This window comes from Falco cherrug, chromosome 10, assembly GCF_023634085.1.
Source record: "Falco cherrug isolate bFalChe1 chromosome 10, bFalChe1.pri, whole genome shotgun sequence".
Taxonomy (NCBI): Eukaryota; Metazoa; Chordata; class Aves; order Falconiformes; family Falconidae; genus Falco; species Falco cherrug.
Window position 1 is genome coordinate 13,022,953 of NC_073706.1, and position 13,808 is coordinate 13,036,760.

The window sequence follows — 13,808 nt, forward strand, 5'->3', positions numbered from 1 at the left end:
TCACAGTTGTGAATTATTACTTTTTGAAGCTGCTCGCGACAGAAAGCATGAGAAAGACACCTTCTCAGATTTTCACGTTAACAAACTAAAGCATCTCCCTGATTATATCCTTCCACAGCTGTGCTCCAAATTCTGTGTTTTACGTCACCCCTTCTGAAAAGCCACCACAGTTAATTGTGTTTGAGGAAACAGGTTGTGCTCAAGGAGAGAGTGTTTTATCAGACCTTCACTAGACAAAACCAAAATACTTTTACAATCTCTTCAGAAAGTTTCCCTGCTTAAAAAACAAAATCAAACCCACTATCCACTGATCTTAGTCCAAGATCCCCCAAGACAATGAGATGTAGAGAGTCACAAAGTTACGTACCTCCAAAATATTGACAAAACAATATAAAAAAAAAAAACAACCAAAGTGCATCTTTAGGAAATGGCAACCCCTCAAGTAGACTAATCTTTTACTGTACCAAGAAAAATAAATCCAAGATGAGAAAAGATTTAGAGAGAAAAATACATTAGCAAATACAGATAAATTTGTTTTTAATAAAGGAGTTAATTTTCTTTCAATCCTATATAAAACAATAGCAATTAAAAACTTCATTTTTGAAAGTAAAATATTTACATATGAACAAGTAACTGTGCAAAATTTACATGAAAAAAAATGGAAAGACAGGATTTCCTAAAAGACGAAATAAAAGGGGTGTAACAGTTGTCAGGTGTTGATAAAAATACTGATCAGCATTCAGTTTACACGCAAGAGAGTTAAATTCTACCATGAGAGTTCACACAAAGAAAGCCAAAGTATTTACAGTCATAAAAGTACTATCAATAGACAATTTAATACAATAACCTCTGAAAATATAAAGAACCAATTAGTATATTTGTAATAAAAAAATAGGTACAAAGAAGGGACTTTGCTCTGGACATCTTTAAAGTAGGCCCACAGCTTGCATACAGTCTTTTAGCAAAATAATTATAGTTTACATAGCCATTTTTATGTTATGTGCCAAAAATTATGTACAATTACTGACAAAATACACCAACCATTTTTCGACACTTGATTCACACTGAGAAACAGTCTTTTGATGATTCCTCTCAACTCTGATTTTATTTAATCTAAGCTTTCACTTTAGCTAAAAAACACAGTGCAAGTAAAATATATTTATGCTGAAAAGGTTTCTCTTTTTTTCCTTTTTTTCCTTTTTTAACTTTACAGCTTTACAAACTATAGCAAATAAAATGCATTTTTACAGATGCTGCTAAAACATTCAGAAGTAACCCTCCTTTATGGGATTTCAGGGCCTCTAATAAGCAATAATGTGATTAAAATTGAGGTTATGTTTAAAATTAATTGTATATCCCTCTAGATTTTGAACATTTTGGGGAAAGATAAATATTCTTTAAAAAAAAAATCAGTTTGCTTTGCTAACTGACTGTATAAAAAAAAAAGCTAAATGAAATGAGGTCATCTGCTGTAGACATATCCTATGTAATTGATTTAGTTGAATAAAACTGAACTAAAATGCACAATTAATGTCGAAACTGCTACAGGGCTGACAAAGGGTAGCTAGTTATTTGCTAAACGATTCCGTCAGTCTTTATATATGGCTTGTTTGGCAAGAAGGCCACTCAATCAAGAGATGAGTTAAAATTTAATTGTCCTTTTATAGTATCCACAGGCCTTGTAAGTATCCTCACTGTTACAGAAACGTATTTCTCTTATACCGAAGAGTTTATTTATAAACAGGAATATAAAACTGTTCCATGTAAAGAGGTGGTTGTTTTTTAAACAATATCCCATTTGCTTGTTACAAAAAGGCGTAATTTGCAAATATATTAAAAAATGTCCTCAGGCGTCTCTCCGTCAAAAATACCTTGATCTTTTCCATTTTACTTAAGGAATGCTTTATATAGCAATAGTGAATGGCTTGTCTCTCGCTCATTTTCTAAACAAAATATGAGGTCCCTGAGGTTCACCCGCGTTATCCTTTGTCGCGTAAACTGTCTGGTTGTTCCAACTCCAGAGCTGCCTGGGACTGCTGCACTTGAACCAGATCCCTGGAAATGAGAACAGATAAATCAGAACATGCCAGTGCCCGGATATTCCAAAACTGTTCAGAGAAAACATGCAAAGTAAGAACTAAGTGACTACGTACAGGAAGCTACCAAACAGTATGCTGTACGCTACTAGATCAGAGATTTGGGTTTAATTCTTATTTATAAATAACAGTTGAACAATCAGAAGTATTCAGTGGCATTTCATATAGTCAGAAAAAACCCAAAGCACTGCTCTTATCTTTAGGAAGGCACTAACAGTAGACAATCCCAACAACCAAAATGGAAGAGACCATAATCTTCACAAGGTTGGTATACAGATCCAAGGGTAGCCCTGGCGTTCTTGATGAACTGGGGAGCAGTCCTATGCCCTGGACCACGAGGTCTTGAATAATGTCCTAGATCCCTTTACTTCATGGTTAGGGTGCCATGAGCTCTCCTTTTGGTGACAACAGCTGTAACCAAGGTCTGGATTACATTAAGAAGCAGCTATCCTAGACACAGTCAAGACATTCCCTAACGATCTCTGAACTCTTCTCCATCATTCAGCAACACTTAGCCCTCTGGGACACACTGGTAGTTTTCCATCCAAACTAATGAGATAAATAGCGTGTTATTGTATCTGTCACTTCAAAACAAACAACCAGGAGGAAAAAAAAAAATTAAAAAATCATTCAATATCTTCAGTGATACCCACATCCTTCAGCTATTTAGATGTAAACTGCCCGTTAAGTGAGTTATAAAGCAAGTCTGCTGGGGCTAACGCCATACATTTTCACTTGCAGAAATCACCGTTCTGGTAGGATACATACAATTAATGCAATTCTACAACTTTTATGCTTTCCTTTCTACAAGCAAGGAAATCCTGGAGTGCTTTAAAGCCATCAGCCATCAGAATCATCAGGAACACCACATAGTAACAACGTATCTCTCTCTTCCAGTGAAGACTTGGATTTGATCACATCCTGCGCACATGGTACCGCAAAAGTGATCCTGGTGCCAGAGGGACGCAGCCTGGCTGGCAGCTGCCAGAAGGGCATGGTCCAGCAAGGACAGCTAAAGGGCAGCGCGGCTCAGAGCATCAGCGACCCAAACCGCGCTGAAGCATCCATCCTCCACCCTCCCTGCCTCCCGGCTGTGGCAGCAGGATGGCACAGGCACCAGTAGATGGCACACAGAGACCGAAAATGCAGCTTTCACCGCGAATTTTAAAGTCCGGAGTCTTTCTGGCAGTTGCCTGTTGCCTATGCCTTGCTCTCTGTGTATTTATGGAAACAATGAAGGTGTTCTGAGTGACTAGGCACAGGTTATACTTCTGTGGCTTATCTATGGATTCTTTTCTTTCCTCCAGTTTACTAGAACAATGTTTCCTTTTCATTTTTAATGGAACTTCAATATTTAGTGACACCAGAAGGTCAAAACACCCTCCACTAGTGAATAAAATTTTATCTGCCTAAAAGTTTGAGAATTTTAAAATATTGTTCTAAATAAGAATACCCCAGACTTGAAAAAAGCAAAAACTTAAGAGTAGTGCAAAAGCCGTGTGAACAAGCTGCTGAGGCTCACACTAATACAGTCCTCTCTACTCGTGGAAGTAGTATATTTATGATCAGTGCACATTACTAAGAAACAAATCTAAACCTGTGCTAGAAATTACTCTCTCTGGGTTAGTAGTATACCGTGCTCAGTGCAGGTGTTACTGCTTCACCACACTGCTAACAGTGAAGTCAGACTTTTGTTACTCAAGCAAGTTACCTGTTGAACCAGTGAGCATCAAATCACTGAAATCCTGTAGTTAGAACATAGTTTAAAGGCTGGATTTTCAAAGGGGTATTTTAAGGCACTTGGAAATTAGGCACCTAAGTTGTACATCAACTGCAATGGAAATTAGGAGATGCAGGAGAGCACTGGATGCTAACTAAATTTTCTCAAATATATACATATGACTATAACAGGACAACAGAAAGAATGGCTGGAAGGACTTTTAATTTGGGGGGGTTTAAATACTCTTTAGTAGAAGCTCAAGCCTGATTTTATTACGCAGACTATAATACTTCAGACGCAAAGGTAAAATTTCAGGAGTCTTTGAAGGCACAAAACTATGCTACTCCTGTAGGCATGGAGTAAGTTAAGATGCTTTTTGGTAACTTTCAATAAAATCACACTGACACAAAGCTCTAAAACCGACAGCAACCTGTTTTGTTGAATTTTGAAACAAAACAGTACAATTACTACTTAGAAGTGATTTTACATGTAATTAAGATTCAGCATTCCTAGACATCAAAAGCTTGCATTTACAAATCTGTGTCTAAGTAATGACAAACCTTATTTTCCACACTTCTTGTGATATGCCTTAACTACAAACTGTACACAAATGGTGACAAGTGGAGCTCAATTTAAAAATGTCAAGTAACACAGCAGCCAAAGCACAGCTGTGAGTCTATCAGATCAAAAGCAACTGGTTCTTAATTAAACAGACAAAAAGATTAGATTTCCAGGGAACCTGTAGTTAATTGGTTAACCAGTAAGTGATTAATATGGGATAATGAAATTAGTCAGATTTAGATGAAATACAAGCACGTGTTCACAGTAGATGTAAAATACATTCCATAACCTGACATTAACAGACTATTAACATTGCACAGTTGAGCATGCATAAGTAAGCAATGCCAACATTAACGCTGCATGAGATACTTGGGCATATTCCTCAGAGACAACTTCATTTATATACACATCTATCTTGTGGAAGTGCCACATTCTGTGAGTTTTATAATTTTAAACCACATTTATAAGCCTTTAACACCGTAATTTGTCAACTTATATAAAAGTAAGTCTTATTATCAGAAACAGGCATTTTAGTAAATTTCAGAACTACTTTGAAAGATGCTCGAGGCTTGATTTTTTTATAAATAAAAACATTTACTACTATTCAGATTGTTCTCTAACGTTTTATATCAAGCACATAGAAATTATTGCTTCTAGCAATTCAGTACAAAACAAGGTGAATTCTTTTGAAACAAGAGGCTTTTCTACAGTATAAATGCTTCATCACTGAAAATTTGAAGTGGTCAGGGAGTAATAATCAAAATTATGAAACCATTCCTATCCTGTCACTTGCTGTTAGTCACAAAACTCTGCAGGGAAAAATCCTCAAGTTATGAAGAGAGCTTTTGGCCCTGAAAATTCAACTTTTAAGAAGCTTTGATTCTTTTTAAACACTAGAGAAATCCCACATTGGATGTCTTCCATACAGAAAGCAATTTTATACCATTTCATGTTTATTAACTTTTTTAGAAAAACAGCAGATAATTTAAATTTGGGTAGATTGGTAGACTAACATTAAACTAACCAGATACCGAGCATACTAACAGTACTTTGCAGAGTTTTTAAAAGGCCAGACTGAACAGCAGAATATACAAAGGACATTCAAGATCATCATGATCAGATGGAATTCGTCAAACTAATCTGCTGTAGAGATAGCTAAAACTAAGGCAAATCAAGAGCTGAAGAAAGAAATTAGGCAAGTTCCTATAACCTGAAGCTACAGCTGTCTAATTTAGCAGCGATTCAATTCTACCACTGCACCCACCTCAGCAGCATTACTCTGCACTTGTTTTAGTTAGACTGGCTACAACCACAACAATCTCTTCTCAAAACTACGGAGGTCCAAAAAAGCAGAGACTTGAGAGAACAGCAGTGGCTTTTCTAACATTCCTCTAGTTCCATGAATCAGGGAATGACAAATCAAATTCTATTCCTTATGCCACCACACAGACATTAAAAATTGATCCCAGCTTTGGAGCAAGCAAATCTGAACATAAAATACACTTCTGCTGCTCAAAAAACTTCCACAAACTAGGGAAAAAGCTCTGAACAGAAAGATTTTTACAGAGGCTGATGCAGCAAAACCAAAGATTACAATTACACTGTACCTCTGTCCCTGATCCAGATCCTGATGAATCTAGTTTTCTTTTCTTTCTGGGACCGATTGCAGCTAATGCAGTCAAGTTGGCATCCCTCTGTCTCATCTGTGCTAGCTCTTGTTGCTGCATCTGCATTTGCCGGAACAAACAGAGTTAATTATTTTTCTTTCAATTTCCAAAATAAAAGTTCATGTTAAGGTGAACACTTACCTCCTTGGCCTTCTGTTTCAATCTAAGCTGTTCTGGATCTTCTTGTCGAGATCGAGACTATGTTGATAAAGGAGGAACATGGAATGGTTGGAGAAAAAGAAAGAAAAATAAATTTGGTTACAAAAGCAGTTAAAGACTCTAAGTTTTACATAGCACATGAAAGTTTTTCTTAAACTTCAGCAGGAAACAGAGAATACCTACAGCTCCCAGAGAGGGCAACAGGGGAAAGCATTTCCAGAAATTAAAAGTAGTTTTCCATTTCTTAGTTTCAGATACCTACTTTTGAAAAAGCATCCCCTTTTTCAGCTTTATTAAAAATAGCAAAGCAATAGCTAAGCATTAATGCCTTTAACAAAACCATTACAAAAAAATTGCACAGATCTGAATTGAAATGCACACACTTTGCATATGAAAAAAGGAATTAGACCTGTACTTTGTGGAAAAATTCCTCCCCTTGCTGTGTAACTACACACTTACTAAGAACGTATCTTTCTGCTATACCTACACACAATTCAGATTCCAATTGGAACAAACTACCGCTGACCAACAGACCATTTACATTAGCAATTGCCCATTTCACTTAAGCACCTACAATTACTTCTATTTATCATATTTTTCAAATCATAGAATCATTTAGGTCCGAAAAGACCCTTAAGGTCATCGAGCCCAACCGTTAACCCGGTGCTGCCAAGCCCACCACTAACCCACGTCCCTGAGCGCCACATCTACATGTCCTTTAACCCCCCCAGGGCTGGTGACTCCACCACGTCCCTGGGCAGCGGGTCCCAGTGCTGGGCCACCCTCTGGGGAAGGAATTTTCCCTAATATCCAACCTAAACCTCCCCTGGCGCAACTGGAGGCCGTTTGCTCTCGTCCTGCCGCTTGTTACCTGGGGGAGAGACCGACCCCCCCTGCCCACACCCTGCTGTCAGGCAGCTGGAGAGAGCCCTCAGCCCCCCTCAGCCTCCTGCTGCCCAGGCTGAGCCCCCCAGTGCCCCCAGCCGCTCCCCACCAGCCTTGTGCCCCAGCCCCTTCCCCGGCCCTGGACACGCTCCAGCCCCTCAGGGTCTGTCCTGCAGGGCCAAGCCCCAAAACAACACAGTATTTGAGGTTCAACCTCACCAGAACGAAAGTAACAGAACATAAAATTTCGGCAAACTTTATTGTCCAATACTATTAACACACATTCGCCAGTTAGGGGGTTTTGCTACGTATATCAGTTGTCTTAGTTAACTTCTTGGAAAAAAAATAAAACTGAAAACACTAAGAACTTCAAGACAGTCTTTCATCTGTACTCTCACATAAAGCAAGGCTAACTATATTCAAACAAATCCTGACTGTTGTTAATCCCATACATTCTTTAGACCAGCAACAATATCAACTATTTTAATTCAGTGCTCAAGTATCCTTAAAATACTACACTTTTCCTAACGATTAACCTATGTCTTTCCTGCTGCATTTTAAGTGCAGCAAACTGAATTACATGAATGTGCAAAGCACAGTCATGAAGACTTATGTCTCACCCCAGTCTTTTTTCTTCTGAAGTAAATGGATTTACTCTCTAATCTTACTTTATAGGTCACATTTTCTAGACCTTTAAATTAATTTCCTCCTGAAGTCTACTTTGTGTAGGGCCCAAAAACTGGATTGAGTATTCAAGCTCAGGTCCAACAGGAACCAGCTGAAACAGAGGTGTTAGTTCACAACTTGCACTGCACTACAAAAACTGGATTTTGACGTTATCAACTCATAGGAGACCACAAACCCAAAAGAAACTTTAAGTTGTTTTGTGAATTATTTCTAGAGTGTTCCTGCCTAGTCATATTGAACCCGTATTCAGGTCACTGACTAAAACTACAAAGTCTAATGCTTACATTTACTGCTTCCTATTTACTGTACTTCTCCAACTTGCAAAAATCTTTTTGAATCTATTTCTACTCTCCAAAATACCTGTAACCTCTCTATTCTATTTAAGAGTACCACCAAGCTATAAAATTTATCTTTTTCACAACACAAAGTACAACCCCCTAAGTTTTAAGACCTACTTTGATTTGGGAACATGCAATGAGACTGGCAAAGAAGCTGTCTCACATGCTTTACCATGAAAAGCAGAACAGAGCTCTAGCTGAAGAACACATTCATCAAGCTCCATCTTTGAAGATTAGTCTTCCCCTTCATTGCAAGTGCTTTAGAATGAAAAGAAACTGCAGTTTTGACGTCAAAAATGACACTTTGCAAACGTGTGTGAAATCCAAGCACTTGCCTTTGCTGCACGCATTAAAATTTCCCTTTCTTGTTCATCTTTACGCTGCTTTTCTATTTGATCAAGTTGTTCAAAGAACTTGAGCTGTGCCCGAACGTCACTTGCTTGTTCGTATCTTTCATCATCCTGAAAACACGGCAAATATGTTTCTCATTACATTTCTTAACAAAGCTGTTAGATTGTACTGCACTGTAGAAGAACATATACATTTAAAAGCTCAAATGTTCACTTCGTCCTTTTCAAACAAATAGCAAGGATGTATTTACACCAGTCAAATCAGCTAGAATTCTTAAAAGCATTTTGTTCTATTCCATGAATCATCAGATTTTGACTTCTAACTAATATCATCACAGCTTTAACCTCATGAACATACTTCACAGAGCTGTGTGGGTTCTTTAAACGCTGTTTAGGCATTTGCATTTATTAAGAACACACATCTGTCAGATAGCACTCTCTCGGGAATTCAAAGCAGTGCTTTTATCCGCCTATCTGATTGTACAATCACTCAGATTCTAAATATTTGACATAATAAATAAAGGGGAGGGCACAGTTTCTCTGCATTTGTTTTAAAACCACTCTGTATAGGCAACTGAAGAGTTCCAGTCATCCATGTGTATTAAGATATTAATGTAAGATGAATCAAAGAGAATAAACAACCTGACTTTACAGAATGAGGAACACCTGAATGCATGTATTACAGCCAACACACCAGCCTGCTGAATTTGTGCAATTTTGCCATTTTAATTGTGCAATTAAATACAGTTACCTTGTAAGAAATATTCTTTTGTTGAGCAGTCTCCGATAATTTTTCCACGAGGTTTTGTATTCTTTGTTGTGTAGCATGCGATACATAGCTAACTACATCAGGATGGATTTCTGTTATTCCATGTTTTTTACCTATGGTCAGGACACAAATCAGTTGTAAAAAGTTACTTTACGATACAGCTAAACATGTGGCTAATCTCAGACATGGAAATTTAAATACCATTTGCAAAATAAGGCTTTCGGGTATTTCTCAGACAAGCATTAAACAGGAAAAGGCATATGTATGAAAGTTTACATTAGCTTAACAAAATCTACAATCCATTAATAAATGCTGTATACTATAATATAAAAAATAATTGAGGAATGCTTTTTGTTCCACCATCAATTCTAAACTAGTAAGTAAACACGACAAAAGTGTTTCTGGATTTATTTTTTAAAAAGTAAGCGTCATTATTTTTGTTACACCTTATCAGTCTATGCAGTCAGAATTTTAACCAGGTCCAGAAATTTTGATGTTAAATTGTCATCATTTTAGAGGGCTACTCCATAGGTTTGCTATCTCTTAACATTCTTCCACTTTCATAAGCTGAACGATTGCCCAGAAGCATCAGAATATACAAAAGGTAACTACTCCAGCAACATTAAGCTATTCAAATCAAGTTCTATGGAAAATGCCTTCAATTAAACCCAAGACTAGTGAAATTTGTTTATTAAAGTTCAAAAATATAAAAATCAACATACCTATTTCTAATATTCTTCTTTGTAAAGGTGCCGGGAAAAGGAAGGTTTCATCTTTACAGGACCGTGTTAGTGTACCCACAAGCTCGGAGTTTGTTGCCAATATTCGAGCACTTTCTTCCGACAGGTTGACTCCAGCCATTGATGCAACATCGTTAATGTCATCATCATCCCTTAAGAAAGGAAAACTCATTATAATCACATTTAGTGATTATCTGCACTCACTGCTACAATACCATAGCTGCACATAATGAATTCCACAGTAAACCTGAATACTTTATTTCACTTTTTAGTTTTATTTTTTTTATTATATGATAAAATAAAACTAGCATAATTTGATTCCAAAGAGCACTAGAAGTATTTTGGCAGTTTTGTACTTCCTAACTGTTTTCTCAAGATCCTTTCTTACGTAATGTTTCAACACCCTGAGAAACAAGAGACCAGACACATCACTGTCCCAAAACAATAACACTCATCACTAAGGCAGGCTGTACATTCGAATAATCCAAGCAGAGCTGGGAGAGGTGAAGGAACAGAGTTGTTTGTGAAGTTTGGTATTTACCCTTAGTGCCAGCTAAACGCTAAATTCAATCTGGCACAAGTATGTCCACAGCTGAAGTCTCTGTTGAAGTAGCAAACCTGCCCACAGAAAATCCCCCTCTAGTTCTTGCAAGTTTACCCAGTCCTATTCAGCACCACCGCAGCACACAGAAAGGTTCCCCCTGCGTTCAGCAGGCTGCCCAGGCAGCACAGGCACAAATACACGTGGTTCCTCACCTAAAAGAGCCTCCCCCCGGTTCTTTCAGTTTATTCTTCTGAGCAGCAGCTACTTGTGTCGAAACAGTGGCAATAGCTTTGTTTCCAGGTAATACTGCTGGTTTTACCACAGGGACTGCAAGGAGAAAGACAAGATTTGTACCCCATCAAATCTGTACCAGAGTTCAGATTTACAAGCCAGTCAGGGGTAGGAATGGCAATGGGTCTGGTGCAAAGACCCTGTCTCAGCATTTCACACACTCAAAACAGGACCCTCCCACACAATTCCAGTACCCAAACAATTTCTCTGGCTGTAAATGCTGCCCTGACGTGTGTGTATCCCCAGCCACTATGGCACTATGCACTAAAGATTTCTAGCAGTAGTACAACAGCCACCATAAAGCTACAGGGCATTTAACAACTGACATTCATAAACCAGACTTCAGTTAATGCTATCAAATATAGCATATATCAAATACCTTGACCTCTTACCTGTCTGAAGCTGATTCAGTTGAATTTGAGGAGTAGTGAGCATAATACGACTATGCGGTTGCCGCAATGCTACCATTGGTGTCTGTGTCAACGTTACCTGTGGAGGCCTTATCAACGTCCCTGCTTTTTGAGACTGTTGGATAACCTGCAAATAATAAGAAAAAAAACTGTAAACAATCTGAGACACAACTAAGAGTAAGAGTCAGGTGGGAAGAACAAACCCCAACAATCAACTTGTAAGTTGTGATCTTAACACATCTGTTCATTGATCTAGAATAAGCACATTTTAAGGTACTTAAACATTTCTTCAGATGAATCATACCTTACAGGAAGATTAATATTCCACTTTGTGACACAAAAAAAAAAAAAAAAAAAAAAAAAAAAAAAATCAGTAACCTATTTCTGTGAGAAAAAAAAACAACCAAAACACCCAAACACCTATAATCACAAAGGTTCAGTTAAAATTTTCTACCTGTGGTGTCTACATTAGAGATGCAGAGGCAAACTGGATCTGCCTGAACAAACTCCAGAAATAAAAATAATAGAGGCATGATGAAGGTAATCCAGCTGGTTCTACGTATGCCACTTTCAACCAGAATCAGCATAAGCTATAGCCATGTAGCTTTGTACTACTCGATTGTTAGGTTAGACTGAGTCTCAGGCAACTGTACCCATGCTGCTTCTGAACATGAACGCATAAAAGCAGGGTTACATCACGATGCTACAGAGCGATTTACGCAAACCTGTCTTCTGGCCTCAACTAGTTTTCAGAAAACTTACTTTCAAACTACTGTAAAGAAATCTACCAACTCTGCCTATTTTGCAAGCTCCACCTCTTTAACTCTGCAAGTCTTTCTTTTGCTGCTACCTTATATAGTTAAGTTAAAAACCAAACTATTTCCTTGTAAATCCAGCACTAGTCAATGTTCAGGTTTTATTCCTTCGCTAGGTTCCTAACCACCTCCTTCTATAAAACCTAGGTTATAAAGGCAGTAAGACTGATAAAATCACCAGTTTTTCTCTCAAAGTAAGTGAAAAATATTTGTGGATTGACAAAGTAGATCTCTCCGTTTTATTTCACTTGAAAATTTCTGGACAGAGCAGCTCAGATGAATGCCAAACATTCTACAGGGAACACTGAAGTACTAAGCAGCAAAAAAACCTCTAGTAATTTAATAATGTATATTAATACACATCTTAGAAAAAGCTTACACTCAGACACTGCTTCGCTGTGAGAAGCGGGGAAAAAAGGTGATGCATATTATATTGTTCTTATTTGGTTTATGTCCAGGCCCAAGAAGGTTATTCTTTCTCCTCTTTTGGCGTAAATTTATGTTTTACGTAAGTTGTTAAAGTTATGAAATGAGGAATAAAAGATCCTCCAGAACATTGCTCTCAGGATCTGCAGTGACTGAGACAATCTGCCAGTATTTAATGCTAAAATAGGAAATACTATATTATTTTAATCAAGAATGGATTTTAAATCCCACTTTTTTTTCCTTAGTAGCTAGTTTCTTTAAAGAGATCAAAGATCTGATTGAGCTAAACCACCAATTTAAAAAGAAAAGTCACTGTATTATCAAAAAAACCCTGTGCAATAACAGATGATGCACTTCAGTTTACATACCAGTGGCGTAGACTGCCCTTGTTTACTAACACCAACTTGTGTAGGCTGTGTTAGGCTGATTACAGGTTGTTGGAGAGTACTCGTTACAGTTGCAGTTGCCTTCCCTGCTGTGCGCTGAACTGAGGAGCTTAGAAGCACTGCCGCAGACGGAATTGTGGCTATCGTTGCTTGCGTTGTTGGCTGCTGCTGTTGACTTTGTTGAATGAAAGCTGCAGAGTCCGGTGTTAACTGTCTCAAGGCAGGTAAACTCCTCTGAAAAGAGGAAAGGAAAGATTTTTTTTTTATTTTTTTTTTTTTGAGTATTTTAATCCTAGATCACACAAGAAAACATCAATTGTATAAAGCAATACATTTCATTTCAGTCCATTGTATCAACCTGCACACACCCGAGAAAGTATGATTGGGGTGCACGCAGCAATGCTACTTCACATTTAAAGCCAGACAGAGTGACAGTACCTTTAGCTGTAGAAGCTTGGATATCAAGGGCATCTAGGTTATGCAAGCCTATCTGGACCCCCTGGTATGTATCTAACAATCCAAGCCCATGCTGCTTTCCTTGATTGTGTTCCTATCTATCTCTCTCTCAAGCTATAACATGTGATGGCTTAAGAAACATACTGGAACACCAGGGAAGACTTCAGAACAGCTCGGAGACCAGTGTTTTACTGGATTCTTACATTAGTTATTTTCTTATGGTAACAATTTTTGTCCTCATGAACAGCTCAAGGTTGAAAAAGCATTTAGGTGCCCAGAAACGTCAACACACACCTACAACTATAACCCTTAATCATATATTAGTCAAGCAGTTATATTCTTACCCTACAGTGCTGTTGTACTTCCTCTGATTTTCAAATGGTAAATGTTTTGGAACAAACATAATTTTGAGATGTGTTCAATTACTGTAAAATTTATGACAAATGGGACTTATTATTGAGAGGTGACAAATTTTCTGTTTATTCATACTAAGAGGTATACAGCACAG

General features: G+C 37.8%; 1 protein-coding gene across 1 annotated transcript in view; it reads right to left on the reverse strand.

Annotated features, from left to right (window-relative positions):
* Window positions 1-520: 520 nt before the first annotated feature.
* TAF4 (TATA-box binding protein associated factor 4) overlaps window positions 521-13,808 on the reverse strand; it is a 39,915-nt gene continuing 26,627 nt past the window's right edge. The window contains exons 8-16 of the mRNA XM_005444892.4: window positions 12,827-13,078; window positions 11,200-11,344; window positions 10,729-10,843; window positions 9,955-10,124; window positions 9,215-9,345; window positions 8,449-8,574; window positions 6,186-6,242; window positions 5,985-6,104; window positions 521-2,055 (exon numbers count right to left, since the gene is read on the reverse strand). Of these exons, the coding sequence (XP_005444949.1) occupies window positions 1,888-2,055; window positions 5,985-6,104; window positions 6,186-6,242; window positions 8,449-8,574; window positions 9,215-9,345; window positions 9,955-10,124; window positions 10,729-10,843; window positions 11,200-11,344; window positions 12,827-13,078 (1,284 nt within the window). The 3' untranslated portion in view covers window positions 521-1,887. The remainder of the gene's footprint in view (window positions 2,056-5,984; window positions 6,105-6,185; window positions 6,243-8,448; window positions 8,575-9,214; window positions 9,346-9,954; window positions 10,125-10,728; window positions 10,844-11,199; window positions 11,345-12,826; window positions 13,079-13,808) is intronic.